Source organism: Haliotis rufescens, unplaced genomic scaffold (assembly GCF_023055435.1).
Source record: "Haliotis rufescens isolate VD_foot unplaced genomic scaffold, xgHalRufe1.0.p SCAF_44, whole genome shotgun sequence".
Taxonomy (NCBI): domain Eukaryota; kingdom Metazoa; phylum Mollusca; class Gastropoda; order Lepetellida; family Haliotidae; genus Haliotis; species Haliotis rufescens.
This window is the reverse complement of record NW_025964157.1, coordinates 1645377-1662471: the sequence shown is the minus strand read 5'-3', so window position 1 is coordinate 1662471 and position 17095 is coordinate 1645377. Positions and strand designations below refer to the sequence as shown.

The 17095-nt window shown below is 44.9% G+C and overlaps 1 protein-coding gene across 1 annotated transcript in view; it reads right to left on the bottom strand.

Moving 5' to 3' along the window:
• LOC124136049 (multiple epidermal growth factor-like domains protein 6) overlaps positions 1-14804 on the bottom strand; it is a 38207-nt gene extending 23403 nt beyond the window's left edge. Inside the window, exons 1-7 of the mRNA XM_048383107.1 lie at positions 14678-14804; positions 10194-10301; positions 8064-8321; positions 5688-5879; positions 4611-4748; positions 3175-3423; positions 1818-2030 (exon numbers count right to left, since the gene is read on the bottom strand). Coding sequence (XP_048239064.1) covers positions 1818-2030; positions 3175-3423; positions 4611-4748; positions 5688-5879; positions 8064-8321; positions 10194-10301; positions 14678-14744 — 1225 coding nt within the window. The 5' untranslated portion in view covers positions 14745-14804. The remainder of the gene's footprint in view (positions 1-1817; positions 2031-3174; positions 3424-4610; positions 4749-5687; positions 5880-8063; positions 8322-10193; positions 10302-14677) is intronic.
• Between the last annotated feature and the right edge of the window lie 2291 nt (positions 14805-17095).

Sequence of the window (17095 nt, the reverse complement as noted above, 5' to 3'; positions counted from 1 at the left end):
AAATCATCTGCGTCTTCACTGACATCCTTAGTTTCCACAAACTTACTTTGAGTTAGAAATAGGTCCCCGCCTTCCTCCTCGCTCGACATCTCAAACTCAACTGAGAAAGACAACCACGTGTTCTAACCGCATGTATCGCACGTGCACGGCTCGGGTTCTTTCTATATGCTTTTCCTGGCAATAGCGAGGTAGTAAATCCCCGTTATAGTGCCCTAAATGGGATACAATTAAATTTGCAGTAATTCTAAACGTTTAACGGTTTCTAAGCCGGATAAAACACTCCTCCTCCGAGGGTTTACATTCTCTACCAAAACCTCTGAGCCGTGTTTTCTCCATAACATAATCTCCCTATAAACCTCATCACCACCAGCACGTGGGTAACGGTAACCAGTGCTCTTTGGTACGTCAGCTTATATTGACATTTACTCATACACTACCGGATTGTTTTTACGTATGGAACAATTTGACCAGTCACCGCTGAGATTTCCCTCGCTACACGCACTCGATTGTGAAAACGTTATGTTGACATATGATAGTCAGACTGCAACATATAGGACTTTTAACGAGTCACAGTATGGCATTTATGATAAATGTATCCATTCTCTGGCAACTAAGGTTCGTTTCAAGGCGTCGATAGCAGTAATCTGACCGTGGTTGCTGGAAATAACGGCGAGTCGGTGCAGGATTTCTCCGACATTAATTTAAACAATATTGATTTGAATTTTTAATAAAATAAAAATATTTTACAATCATCAGTCCAGATTTAATTACAATGAATAGTTTTTATAACCAAATAATGAAATGGTGGGATTAAATTGTGTAATTCAGTTCAGATTTTTTTACTGGTACTTCCGGTCTCAGGAACTCTCGGCAACCAACCGGTAATGTCTTTGCGTTGAGGGAACGTCAATATACAACTTAGAAATTATTAAAAATGTACGTAAATGTCATGTAATTGCTTAGGTTGAAACATTTCAGTGATATTTTTGTGAAGCAAACAAGCATTACATCGATATATCGTGACAATGCCGCTAAAAGCCTAATGTCAGGTTGACAGTACCATTATGGGTCTTTGGGAAAAAAGACACAAGTAACGCTACAGCATGGCTTGTATTACATATTCCATTTTGCATATCTCGCTGTGATAAAGAACCGACGAGTTCAAGCGAAAAACACTCTATTTAATTTATTTTTTCGGAAATATAGTGACCGCGAATAACGAATTCATTCATTGGGTCCTTGGTTGGTTAGAATCTTTTTAGTGCAATATGCTCTCAGCTTATCGGCGGGATAAAAAAATAGAGGCAAATTCTGGAGAGAAAAAAATCCATTTCAACCAAATTTACTTTCGGTGGATATGTAAAGAAAGTAAAAAGAGTCTGGCCTAACTAATTTTGATTGATTAAACGCGATACACTCTTCCAAGAGTGAGTGAGTGAGTATGGTTTTACGCCTCTGTTAGCAATATTCCAGCAATATCACGGCGGGGACACCAGAAAAGGGCTTCACACATTGTACCCATGTTGGGAATCGAACCCGGGCTTTTGCCTTGACGAGCGAACGCTTTAACCACTCAGGTACGCTACGTCCACTCCAAGAAAGGGAGAGTGATGTTTAGTTCCGTGACAAAGTATCTCAAATGATTTGTTATCTGCAAGGTCGGCCTTGACATTTAATTAACTGTAGGCGTATGATATACTTCATTGCAGTTGTTTTCTCGGTGTCTTCACCGCGTCACGTTTTGATTTATTGCGGTCGAAAGGAAATTGTTATCGTTGACGTAGTTAATAATTGTATAGTGTAAGATTTCTCCTCACCATAAATCTCGACTTCGCAGAGAGCGAGGGTTCTGTCTGTCGGGGAGCCAGTCACCCCCGGGCTTGTCGGGAGAGGGGGCAAATTGATGGACACGAACACGCCCATCAGAGGCTGGCGGCAATTGATGTTGGCGACGTCGGTGAGAGAGGTGTTGGTGACGTAGCACACGGCGCCGTCCACTGTCACTTGTAACCCCGTGGTGGGGTATATATCTGCAAGCGCATGAGAAACCCCAGAACGACGTTTTATCAAGCTCGCCGTACATTTGTAAGACACATAGTAATATCGGTATAGAGGCTCTGTGTTCCACCGTCTCGAGACAATGACAGTTTGTAGTGTGGGTGAAAGTGATTTTCCGCGTCCTTAAGATAATCGTTATTTGCTAGAGTGAGTGAGTATGGTTTTACGCCGCTTTTAGCAATTTTCCAGCAATATCACGGCGGGGGACACCAAAAATGGTCTTCACACATTGTACCCATGTGGGAAATCGAACCCGTGTCTTCGGCGTAAAGAGCGAACGCTTTAACCACTAGGCGACCCAGCCGCCCCTAATACAATTTGCGTTTGCAGACAAGTGAAATGTGTTTCAACAACTTGCGTTAGGTTACTTAGACGTGTCAGTTTGGCCGGTTGAGATACTGGTACCCCTTCAGATCGCTCGAATATAGGCAGTCCAAGAGGTATTGAGAGCTGAATAATATCATTGGGATCTCTTAAAGCATACTATTGTATTCACGTGTCTGAAATAGACGGACCGGCAAAAGAAAGCATACCGAGTTTTTTATATATTAAAGAGAGAATTTTGAAAGAACTCTGAATTTAACCATCACTCTTTCCTGCTACAGTTTGTAAAATGTATTCGGTGGCTTGGTAATTTTGTGTATTGGTTCAATGAAGACTGAGGTTAGAAATGAATCTGCAACCATGTTGGAAATGTTGGAAATGTTGGAAATGTTTGCCGAAAAAGCAAATTTATTAATTTTCAGAGATAAGATGTCTCATCAGTTATATAAAATAATTTTTCCTAATTTCCAAGAAAATGAAACCAAATCAATTTTTTTTTAAAATAAAAACGTGCAGAAGTATTCTTTGAGTGCTGATTAAGCCCAGTAGTTTTAGCAACATTCCAACAATATCACGACGGGGGACACCAGAAATGGACTTCACACATTGTACCCATGTGGGGAATCGAACCCGTGTCTTCGACGTGACGAGCCAATGCTTTAACCACAAGGCTACCCCTCGCCCATTTTACTTACTTGAAGCCACTTCGGGAATGATCACAAAAGGTGAATTATGTCGAAGTTATCACTAATACTTCACACTTAATTCCATTATTATATAATGTGAAGGAACCTTTTTGAGGAAAATATATCTTCATCCTGTAGATCTGATGCAGACTCCCCAAATTAAGGCTCCAGGAAGTGATGGTTCGCCCAAGTGCAGTCTGGGAACAGGATCCGTGCCGGAAGTTTTGATCAGTGCTGCCATCTACCGCCAGTGTCGCCGGCCTGGGGCCGCAGTAGACGGTTGAGGACGTCGAGCAGTTGTCGGCGTCGCTCCATGTGCCGTCCTGGTAGGCGGACTGATGCAAGGCCATGTTGTCTAGACAGGGTAGACACAAGCACACGTTTTGTCATACCATGTTCAGAGAGCGGAAGGTCCGGGGTTCGAACCCCGGCCGCGTCATACCAAAAGACGTTAAAATATGGTACTTGTTGTTACCCTGTCTGGCGCTCGGCATTAAGGGGTTAAAGCAAGTACTGGTCGGCTCGGAGTCAGTATACTGTGTCTGAGTGGGGTATTCATGTTAAACTGCGGCATGGTATCTCAGTGGGCTAGCACTATAAATCGGCATCAGTCCGGACAAGTACAAGCAGCCACACACACACACACGTGCATGCACGTCGCTATATAAGTGCAATAATCTTGGACGCGACGTTAAACCCAATTTCACCTCACCTCACCTCATACCATGTTCACGAGTGAGTGTGTGAGTTCTACTCGCCGCTTCTACCAATATTCAAACCGTATCTCGGTCCAACAAAATCATGTAAACGCCTTTGGTTCAACTCCTTTAACATTAAAGCGACAAAAATAGTTGACTAAATGCAGAGTTCATTGTACGATTCCAACTGTATCATAAGCATGTGTTTATGTTTGTTTGTTTGTTTGTTTGTTTGTTTGTTTGTTGCTATACTAACGGACTCGCTCAGCGGACCCCAAGCAATCAAGAAAAAAATACCAAAAAAACCCCGACAATTACACTATTAAACTAAATATTGAAAAGCACACAACAATTAAATAAACTGGCAAACAAGTAGAGTTTCATCGGATCCCTGTTGGTTTGTTTGTTTGCTTGTTGTTTAACGCCGCACTTAGCAATATTCAAGCTATGTGATGGCGGTCTGTAAAAATAAACGAGTTTGGGCCAGACAATCCAGTTATTGATATCATGAGCATCGACCCACGCAATTGGGATAAGATGATATGCATCAGCCAAGTCAGCGAGTCGAACTAACTGATCCCGTAAGTCGTCTCTTACAACAAGCATAGTCACCTTTTACGGCAAGCATGGGTTGCTGAAGACCTATTCTAACAAGCTCTTCACGGGTGAGCATGACATTGTGTTTATAAATCACTATCGAAATTCATAGTGCCAGGTATCCTCACCGAACGGTATCCTGGAACGCATGTTGGTGCCCCTATTGTTAAACAGTTAATCGCGTTGCTAGGCCTCTACATACCAATTCTAAAGCTGTCGTTGTCTGATGGAACATTTAGCTACTTACGGTCCTGGCAGCTCGCGCCGGTCCAGGCTGCGGCACACTGACTTGCGCATGCGCCCGAGGTTTTATCGCATGCCTCGAGGGTATGATTACAGTGACATTTGTACTGACACTTGCTGCCGAACCAGAAATCACTGCACCCTGAAATACAACGGAAGAAGCCAATGACTACTTCAGTTTGTAAATCAATATATAAGATAGCTATGAGATGAATCGCAAAGAACAATGAAGAACGAAGCGTGGTTTATTTCACGATAAAACTGTGTCCCATCATGACGTCATTTCTGGAGATTCGAGCATGCGCTCGCAACTTGATGACGTCGTAAATTGGTCGACGTTAGTTTTGAGAGGGAAGTGTCTTGTGAGTTGTTCCCCATAGGTCTAGCTGGGGAATGCAGATAAACGCAGTGGCCGAACGATCGCATTCAAAAGTGGGGGAGATATGACAATCGGTATTAGGAGAAAGGATACAAGTAATCGACGTCAGGATGGTGAGAGTATGCGGGAAACACCCACCTGTGCATAAAATAGACTTGTCTGACATTGCCGAGGTTGGATTCCATTGGGGGAGTCATCATTATTTAAATACGGGAAAATATTTTAAACGTTTGTACATTTTATCATCATCCTTAAAGCGGCTGTTCAAAATAGTTAATTCTCCCTGCAGTGTTTTATTGTACGATAAACAACTCCCACTCGTCGTTTATTTCTTATATATGCTACTCAAAGGAATTAAAAGAACTCCGGATTTTTTCACATGACTGGTGGGTATTGAAACACACAGTCTGTTCTTTACTTATTTTGAGTGGTATACATCCTTAAAGCGGCTGTTCAAAATAGTTAATTCTCCCTGCAGTGTTTTATTGTACGATAAACAACTCCCACTCGTCGTTTATTTCTTATATATGCTACTCAAAGGAATTAAAAGAACTCCGGATTTTTTCACATGACTGGTGGGTATTGAAACACACAGTCTGTTCTTTACTTATTTTGAGTGGTATACATTTATTAATGGCGACCAGCGCGTCGCAAGTGGTTTCATGTCGGGTACGGATATTCTATATATCGTCTAATACTCACGGAATATTTTGACTTCGCACAACGTCAGGGACGGAGCAGTGTCGACAGGAGACGTTCGCAACGTCAGCGTGGAGCCCGACAACGTCTGATGACACATGACATTAATGATCGTGCTGCTGATGTCGCTCCCAGTGACGTTGTAACATTCCTGTCCGTCCACAAACACCTCGATATAAGGCGGCACCAGAGGAGCTGGAAGAGATGAAGTAGTGAGTGAGTGGGTGAGTGAGTTGGGTTTAATGTCGCTTTTAACAGTATTCCAGTTACATCAAGGCGTGTCAGCTTGATGTGGGAGGAAAGCCGTTTACCCTTTCAATGAAACCCACATGCACAGGTATGGGGCTGAACCTAGAAACATAATCAGGGCGAACCGGGATTCGAACCCACAATCATAGGTTTCTGGCGTGCCCAAGGGACGCAACTCTGGATAGTTAGACGACTGCCCCCAGAAATGAAGTATGACAGTGGATCAGCAACATGTGCGCCCTCCACAACACAGCCATCTACAGTATCCATCTGATAGTTAGGTCTGACTACAAGCTAGCCGCGTGAAGATCCGGGTTAGAATAGTTATTCAGCAACCCACGCTTGTCGCAGGTGGCGACTAACGGGATCGGATGGTCAGGCTCGCTCACGTGGTTGATGCATGTCATCGTGTCCCTGTTGCGAGGATCGATGACCATGATATCAATCACTGGATTGTTTGGTCCAGATTATTTACAGACCGTCATCATATAGCTGGATAGCTGAGTGCGGCGTTGAACAACAAACAAACATACAAACAAACAAGCTAGCCAACAGAGACGGTCGGCGTCGTTGAAAATATTGAAAATTAGATATAGCATGCAGACACCATCGGTATTCTTCCTGGCGGTAACAGATGGACCTTGAGGTCATGGACATGACCACCGTCGTCGTTAGGGACGTGACCACCGTCGTCGTTAGGGACATGACCTCAGTCGTGGTTAGGGACATGACCACCATCGTCGTTAGGGACATGACCTCAGTCGTTGTTAGGGACATGACCTCAGTCGTTGTTAGGGACATGACCTCAGTCGTTATAAAGGACATGACAACAGTCGTTGTTAGGGACATGACCTCAGTCGTTGTTAGCTACATGACCTCAGCCGTTGTTAGGGACATGATGGCAGTAGTTAGTGACACGACCTCAGTCGTTAGGGACATGACCTCAGTCGTTGTTAGGGACATGACCTCAGCCGTTGTTAGGGACATGACCTTAGTCGTGGTTAGGGACATGACCTCAGTCGTGGTTAGGGACATGGCCACAGTGATCTATCTGCAGATCACTGTGTCATACATACCATGGTTAGCTTAATATATCTACATCCAGCTGGCGTCATACATACCATGGTTAGCTTGATATATCTACATCCAGCTTGCGTCATACATACCATGGTTAGCTTGATATATCTACATCCAGCTGGCGTCATACATACCATGGTTAGCTTGATATATCTACATCCAGCTTGCGTCATACATACCATGGTTAGCTTGATATATCTACATCCAGCTGGCGTCATACATACCATGGTTAGCTTGATATATCTACATCCAGCTGGCGTCATACATACCATGGTTAGCTTGATATATCTACATCCAGCTTGCGTCATACATACCATGGTTAGCTTGATATATCTACATCCAGCTGGCGTCATACATACCATGGTTAGCTTGATATATCTACATCCAGCTGGCGTCATACATACCATGGTTAGCTTGATATATCTACTTCCAGCTGGCGTCATACATACCATGGTTAGCTTGATATATCTACATCCAGCTGGCGTCATACATACCATGGTTAGCTTGATATATCTACATCCAGCTGGCGCCATACATACCATGGTTAGCTTGATATATCTACATCCAGCTGGCGTCATACATACCATGGTTAGCTTGATATATCTACATCCAGCTTGCGTCATACATACCATGGTTAGCTTGATATATCTGCAGGTCGCTGTGTCATACACACCATGGTAACCTTGATATATATACATCCAGCTGGCGTCTTAATACCATGGTCAGCTTGATATATCTGCAGTTGGCTGTGTCCTACATACCATGGTTAGCTTGATATATCTGCAGTTGGCTGTGTCCTACATACCATGTTTAGCTTGATATATCTACATCCAGCTTGCGCCATACATACCATGGTTAGCTTGATATATCTACATCCAGCTGGCGTCATACATACCATGGTTAGCTTGATATATCTGCAGGTAGCTGTGCTATACATACCATGGTTAGCTTGATATATCTGCTACCATGGTTAGCTTGATATATCTGCAGTTGGCTTTGTCGGACATACCATGGTTAGCTTGATATATCTGCAGGTCGCTGTGTCTTACATACCATGGTTAGATTGATATATCTGCAGGCTGCTGATGTTATATGTGGCGCCGAGATCCAGTCTCCACCAAGCTGACTGATTACTTGTGTCCGTGACTGCGCATGATCCATGCCAGTAGTCTGTGTCGTCATTTCCGTCCACGGCGAGCTGCGCCCCATGCGCGCCGCAGAACGTCTGTACATCCGGGGTATCAGGGACACAGTCCGAGGTGTCGACGTACACCCCGCTCTGACTCGCCGACTTGTTGTAGGCTACGTTCTCTTTAAACACGGAGAAATAGTCAATTTAATTCCTGGAGCAAAATCACATTTCCATAGTCACCAATATCATACCTGTATCACATCGTAGTCATCAATATAACAGCTATATATCACACCTTAGTCATCAATATGACAGCTGTATATCACACCTTAGTCATCAATATGACAGCTTTATATCACACCTTAGTCATCAATATGACAGCTGTATATCACACCTTAGCCATCAATATAACAGCTGTATATCACACCTTAGTCATCAATATAACAGCTGTATATCACACCTTAGTCATCAATATGACAGCTATATATCACACCTTAGTCATCAGTATAACAGCTGTATATCACACCTTAGTCATCAATATAACAGCTGTGAATACCACAACGTATTCGCCTGAATTGTAGTTGTGTGTATTGAATATGTACATCACAACGAATGTGTTACAGATATGTATCACAGCTTGTGTATTGAAGGTAAATACCACAGCTTGTGTATTGCAGGTAAATATCACAGCTTGTGTATTGCAGGTTTATATCAAAGCTTGTGTATTGCAGGCATATATCACAGCTTGTGTATTGCAGGTATGTATCACAGCTTGTGTATTGCAGGTATATATCACAGCTTGTGTATTGCAGGTATATATTACAGCTTGTGTATTGCAGGTATATATCACAGCTTGTGTATTGCAGGTATATATCACAGCTTGTGTATTGCAGGTATATATTACAGCTTGTATATTGCAGGTATATATCACAGCTCGTGTATTGCAGGTATATATCACAGCTTGTATATTGCAGGTATATATCACAGCTGGTATATTGGAGGCATATATCACAGCTTGTGTATTGCAGGTTTATATCACAGCTTGTGTATTGCAGGTTTATATCACAGCTTGTGTATTACAGATATATATCATAGCGTGTGTATTGCAGGCATATATCACAGCTTGTGTATTGCAGGTATGTATCACAGCTTGTGTATTACAGGTATATATCACAGCTTGTGTATTGCAGGTATATATTACAGCTTGTGTATTGCAGGTATATATCACAGCTTGTGTATTGCAGGTATATATCACAGCTTGTGTATTGCAGGTATATATTACAGCTTGTGTATTGCAGGTATATATCACAGCTCGTGTATTGCAGGTATATATCACGGCTTGTGTATTGCAGGTATATATCACAGCTGGTATATTGGAGGCATATATCACAGCTTGTGTATTGCAGGTTTATATCACAGCTTGTGTATTGCAGGTTTATATCACAGCTTGTGTATTACAGATATATATCATAGCGTGTGTATTGCAGGCATATATCACAGCTCGTGTATTGCAGGTTTATATTACAGCTTATGTATTGCAGGTTTATATCACAGCTCGTGTATTGCAGGCATATATCGAAGCTTGTTATTGCAGGTATATATCACAGCTTGTGTGTTGCAGGTATATATCACAGGTTGTGTATTGCAGGTATATATCACAGCTTGTGTGTTGCAGGTATATATCACAGGTTGTGTATTGTAGGTAAATATCACAGCTTGTGTATTGCAGGTTTATACCACAGCTTGTGTATTGCAGGTAAATATCACAGCTTGTGTATTGCAGATATATATCACAGCTTGTGTATTGCAGGTATATATCACAGCTTGTGTATTGCAGGTATATATCACAGCTTGTGTATTGCAGGTATATATCACTGCTTGTGTATTGCAGGTATATATCACAGCTTGTTATTGCAGGTATATATCACAGCTTGTGTGTTGCAGGTAAATATCACAACGCATGTATTACAGATATATATCACAGCTTGTGTATTGCAGGTATATCGCTATATGTCTCCACCATTAGAGGTAGAAGGAGTGTTGGTACTCACGGCGCTGACAGAAGGGACCGTCCCACCCCGACTGACACCCGGATGAACACGGCGTCGGGGACGGGAAACACTCCTCATCAACGGCAGCACAGTGGCAGTCAAAGGTTCCTGGAACATGTGGGAGACTTCAGGGGGTCCTCGCTTATCTCAATTCATGTTGTTTAAGAATGATTTCAATATGTTTTTGGCGTTTATGGAGTTATAAACGTTTACTCCGGAGTGCACACTGTGTAAATCTGCTACTCGGTTTAAGCGAGTTTTACGTGTGGACACCGGCCGCGGCCAATTCCTATATATAAATACGTCAACAATAATAACTTCAGAGACAGATTTTTAGAAAACGTGGATAGCAATACGAAAATCAGTGACATCGTCCAGCGCAATAATGTAACACAAGCCCCGTCCATACCATAATTATTGAACCAGGAAACCGTAGTCTGTTAGGGGGCGTGGTCTACGACTTTTAGGTTTATGGAAACATGAACTAAAATCTGGGACCAAATAAAATCGATTTTGGGACGCAGATTAAACATTTTTTTAAATTAATTGTGCACGTAAATGTTTCCTAGATGTATCCTGTTTCTTCAGTAATTTAACTTGAGATTTGTGTAAAGTACTTTTTGGGATGCAGGGGTTTGCAAGTGAGACTCGCAGTGAAAGTGAGATAGTATTCGGGATGCTCCAGGGAATCCCACTGCTGCAGCACAGTTGGAGAGTTGCGTCCCTTGAATCTATCCCGGGTGAGTCGTGTGCAGACGTGTCCAAAGATCACAGATGCTATGTCTTGACTCTACCCGGGGTGGGAAGTGTACAGACGAGCCTAGAGACCTCAGATGGCTTGTCGTGACTCTACCCGGGGTGAGATGTGAACAGTAGTGTCTGGAGCACCCATATTGCTTGTCTTGACTCTACCCGGGTAGGGATGTGTACAGTGATGTCTAGAGCACCCGGGTGGCTTGTCTTGACTCTACCCGGGCTGAGTCGTGTACAGACGAGCCTAGATACCTCAGATGGCTTGTCGTGACTCTACCCGGGGTGGGAAGTGTATAGAAGTGTCTAGAGCACCAAGATGGCTTGTCTTGACTCTACCCGGGTAGGGATGTGTACAGTGATGTCTAGAGCACCCAGATGGCTTGTCTTGACTCTACCCGGGGTGGGATATGTACAGTGATGTCTAGAGCACCCAGATGGCTTGTCTTGACTCTACCCGGGGTGGGATGTGTACAGTGATGTCTAGTGCACCAAGATGGCTTGTCTTGACCCTACCCGGGGTGGGATGTGTACAGTGATGTCTGGTGCACCAAGATGGCTTGCCTTGACTCTACCTGGGGTGGGATATGTACAGTGATGACTAGAGCACCCACATGGCTTGTCTTGACCCTACCCGGGATGGGATGTGTACAGTGATGTCTAGTGCACCCAGATGGCTTCTCTTGACCCTACACGGGGTGGGATGTGTACAGTGATGTCTAATGCACCCAGATGGCTTCTCTTGACCCTACCTGGGGTGGGATGTGTACAGTGATGTCTAGTGCACCCATACTGCTTGTCTCGACTCTACCCGGGGTGGGATGTGTACAGTGATGTCTAGTGCACCCATACTGCTTGTCTCGACTCTACCCGGGGTGGGATGTGTACAGTGATGTCTAGTGCACCCATACTGCTTGTTTCGACTCTACCCGGGATGGGATGTGTACAGTGATGTCTAGCGCACCCATACTGCTTGTCTCGACTCTACCCGGGTGGGATGTGTACAGTGATGTCTAGTGCACCCATGCTGCTTGTTTCGACTCTACCCGGGGTGGGATGTGTACAGTGATGTCTAGTGCACCCATACTGCTTGTCTCGACTCTACCCGGGATGGGATGTGTACAGTGATGTCTAGCGCACCCATATTGCTTGTCTTGACTCTACCCGGGTAGGGATGTGTACAGTGATGTCTAGAGCACCCGGGTGGCTTGTCTTGACTCTACCCGGGCTGAGTCGTGTACAGACGAGCCTAGAGACCTCAGATGGCTTGTCGTGACTCTACCCGGGGTGGGAAGTGTATAGAAGTGTCTAGAGCACCAAGATGGCTTGTCTTGACTCTACCCGGGTAGGGATGTGTACAGTGATGTCTATAGCACCCAGATGGCTTGTCTTGACTCTACCCGGGGTGGGATATGTACAGTGATGTCTAGAGCACACAGATGGCTTATCTTGACTCTACCCGGGGTGGGATGTGTACAGTGATGTCTAGTGCACCAAGATGGCTTGTCTTGACCCTACCCGGGGTGGGATGTGTACAGTGATGTCTAGTGCACCCAGATGGCTTGTCTTGACTCTACCTGGGGTGGGATATGTACAGTGATGACTAGAGCACCCACATGGCTTGTCTTGACCCTACCCGGGATGGGATGTGTACAGTGATGTCTAGTGCACCCAGATGGCCTGTCTTGACCCTACACGGGGTGGGATGTGTACAGTGATGTCTAATGCACCCAGATGGCTTCTCTTGACCCTACCTGGGGTGGGATGTGTACAGTGATGTCTAGTGCACCCATACTGCTTGTCTCGACTCTACCCGGGGTGGGATGTGTACAGTGATGTCTAGTGCACCCATACTGCTTGTCTCGACTCTACCCGGGGTGGGATGTGTACAGTGATGTCTAGTGCACCCATACTGCTTGTTTCGACTCTACCCGGGATGGGATGTGTACAGTGATGTCTAGCGCACCCATACTGCTTGTCTCGACTCTACCCGGGTGGGATGTGTACAGTGATGTCTAGTGCACCCATGCTGCTTGTTTCGACTCTACCCGGGGTGGGATGTGTACAGTGATGTCTAGTGCACCCATACTGCTTGTCTCGACTCTACCCGGGATGGGATGTGTACAGTGATGTCTAGTGCACCCATACTGCTTGTCTCGACTCTATGCGGGTTGATTCGTGTACAGGCGTCTCTAGAGACCCCAGATGGCTTGTCTTGAATCTACCCGGACACTCTACCCGGTAGTGTCTAGAGCACCCATATTGCTTGTCTTGACTCTATCCGGGTGGGATATGTACAGTGATGTCTAGTGCACCCAGATGGCTTGTCTTGACCCTACCCGGGATGGGATGTGTACAGTGATGTCTAGTGCACCCAGATGGCTTCTCTTGACCCTACCCGGGCTGGGATGTGTACAGTGATGTCTCGACACCCCTGTGGCTTGTCTTGGCCCTACCCGGGTTTGGATGTGTACAGTGATGTCTCGAACACGCCTGTGGCCTGTCTTGGTCCTACCCGGGGTGGAATGTGTACAGTGTTGTCTCGAACACCCCCGTGGCCTGTCTTGGCCCTACCCGGGTTTGGATGTGTACAGTGATGTCTCGACACCCCTGTGGCTTGTCTTGGCCCTACCCGGGTTTGGATGTGTACAGTGATGTCTCGAACACGCCTGTGGCCTGTCTTGGTCCTACCCGGGTTTGGATGTGTACAGTGATGTCTCGAACACCCCTGTGGCCTGTCTTGGCCCTACCCGGGGTGGGATGTGTACAGTGATGTCTCGAACACCCCTGTGGCCTGTCTTGGCCCTACCCGGGGTGGGATGTGTACAGTGATGTCTAGAACACGCCTGTGGCCTGTCTTGGCCCTACCCGGGGTGGAATGTGTACAGTGTTGTCTCGAACACCCCCGTGGCCTGTCTTGGCCCTACCCGGGTTTGGATGTGTACAGTGATGTCTAGAACACGCCTGTGGCCTGTCTTGGTCCTACCCGGGGTGGAATGTGTACAGTGTTGTCTCGAACACCCCTGTGGCCTGTCTTGGCCCTACCCGGGTTTGGATGTGTACAGTGATGTCTCGAACACCCCTGTGGCCTGTCTTGGCCCTACCCGGGGTGGGACGTGTACAGTGATGTCTCGAACACCCCTGTGGCCTGTCTTGGCCCTACCCGGGGTGGGATGTGTACAGTGATGTCTCGAACACCCCCGTGGCCTGTCTTCGCCCTACCCGGGGTGGAATGTGTACAGTGTTGTCTCGAACACCCCTGTGGCCTGTCTTGGCCCTACCCGGGGTGGGACGTGTACAGTGATGTCTCGAACACCCCTGTGGCCTGTCTTCGCCCTACCCGGGGTGGGATGTGTACAGTGATGTCTCGAACACGGCTGTGGCCTGTCTTGGTCCTACCCGGGGTGGAATGTGTACAGTTTTGTCTAGAACACCCCTGTGGCCTGTCTTGGCCCTACCCGGGTTTGGATGTGTACAGTGATGTCTCGACAACCCTTTGGCCTGTCTTGGCCCTACCCGGGTTTGGATGTGTACAGTGATGTCTCGACACCACTGTGGCTTGTCTTGGCCCTACCCGGGTTTGGATGTGTACAGTGATGTCTCGAACACCCCTGTGGCTTGTCTTGGTCCTACCCGGGCTGGGACGTGTACAGTGATGTCTAGAACACCCCTGTGGCCTGTCTTGGCCCTACCCGGGGTGGCCATGGGACGTACACAGTGATACGAAGACTTACCCTGACTTTGTCCGAGGCTGGGTGTGAAGGCGATGACAACTAATAGGTAGAGAGTATGTGACTTCATTCCCTGGACTTGGCCACTGTGGCGTAGCTGCGTGTATGTGTGATAACAGATGTTTACAACAGGGAGATAACACGGATATACCCCAACAGCTGATAACGCCCTGACACTGCACTGATGTGTCCTGATATGCCCTGATAATGCCTTGTGTGCAGTAGAAATAGGCTCAACGTTCGTAAACGTGCTGAGTTGTAACTGTGTGCAAACAACCACCTCTGTGAAAGAGTAATCATCAGTTATTAAGATGTTCACGTGTAATTTAAGTTAAGTTAAGTTAAGTGTCCCTCTAGATGTCACATGATACACCAACAGGTACATCCCTAGGAATACCATGCTTGGATACACGCCTAGTGGTGGTGGTAGAATAGTACTATTGGTAGTAGTAGTAGTGGTGGTATTTGTAGTGGTAGTAGTGGTAGTGGTAGTGGTAGGGGTATTGGCGGTGGTAGTGGTAGTAGGAGTATTAGTGGTGGTAGAAGTAGTAGTAGTAGTAGTAGTAGTAGTAGTAGTAGTAGTAGAAGTAGTAGTAGTAGTAGTAGTAGTAGTAGTAGTAGTAGTAGTAGTAGCAGTAGTAATAGTAGTAGTGTTTCTCTCATCTCGTGACGGGGAAAATCACGTGTGAATCCCTCATAAAAAAAATCAGTAAAACTACGAAGTTGGCCTTTTGTTCATGTTATAAAGTAAAAGCGAAGTTACGGTCTCGCTAATTCTATTATAGGCATGGAAATTTAATATATATTAAGATAACTAAAGGGAACTTAAATTATTAAGTCATGAATTGTAATATGTATTTAGATAATTAAAGGGAAGTAAAATTATTAAGTCATGAATTGTAATATGTATTTAGAATATTAAAGGGAAGTAAAATTATTAAGTCATGAATTGTAATATGTATTTAGATAATTAAGGGAACTTAAATCATTAAGTCATGCATTGTAATATGTATTTAGATAATTAAAGGGAACTTACATTATTAAGTCATGAATTGTAATATGTATTTAGATAATTAAAGGGAACTTAAATTATTAAGTCATGCATTGTAAAATGTATTTAGATAATTAAAGGGAAGTTAAATTATTAAGTCATGAATTGTAATATGTATTTAGATAATTAAAGGGAAGTTAAATTATCAAGTCATGAATTGTAAAATGTATTTATATAATTTAAGGGAAGTTATATCAGTAGGTCAAAGAAATAAGAGGGAATATATATCAGATATTATGTCAAGAATTGGCAACATTCTTGAGTATGTATAATCCTTGAGGTGAGAGCAGCATTAGGCCACGAGGGCAAAGGGGTCTATCAGGTATCATGGTAAGGGTCATAAGGTTAGGTATAACATCAAAGCTACCTGAAACAGAGCAATAATAATAAGAGACCGACTAACAGATAAAGGATATATGGTATTAGGGAAGAGCGTTCATTATCCTGGAAATCGGGGAGTTCGTCTTACGAAAGACCTGATAAGGATTTTGGTAAAGAACTACGGGTAGGTTGGAATTGTCTATTAAAGGGGGAAGAGGTTGCCGACCAATGATAAACGAAAAAAAATGAGAACTGTTGTGACGTAAGAATCGGGTTTTAGGAGAAAGTCAGACCCCAAGTCGCAGGCTGGTGGGCGCCCGAACTTGCCTTACAGTGAGTGAGTTGGGTTAAACGCCGCTTTTAACAGTATTACAGTTATATCACGGCGTGTCAGCTTAATGTGGGAGGAAAGCCCGAAGTGATGCAGGCCTCAGACGTTTACCACTTCGGTGAAACCCACGAGCACGGTTATGGTGCTGACAAACCTAGAAACATAATCGGGGCGAACCGGGATTCGAACCCAAAATTTTAGGTTTCTGACGTGCGAAGGGGCGCAACGCGCCTTAGACGACTGGACCACCAGTGCTCCCTTGCCTTACTGTCACTAAACTCGTACTCGGAAACAATCTTTAGACACCAGCATTTTGACCGAGACTGACGTAATGCGGCCGAAGTCTCTTAATTGAGTGGGTTGACCGGCAACACAACGTTTGAATAAATGCTGTTAAAAGAAGAACTCCTTTTGTGATCGCTGGGTGAACTACGGTAATAAAGGTCCAAGGTCCCTCGGGTACTGACATTGTACCTCTCGCTAATCCCCAAGTTGTCAGGACCAGGTACGAGGGCTTACCGTAGTTCAGGTAAAGGTACTCAAAGTCGCCTTCCAATTACGATTAATTAACACACAAAAACACCTTGGACAATTGACCCCAAATTGCCATCGACCAGATCCCGCATCACACTTCGCAGTAACTTGCAACGTTGTGACACCGGAAAACTCTGATTCATCACTTCAGATGGCCCTTTTAATCAGTCAGATCAAACAATAT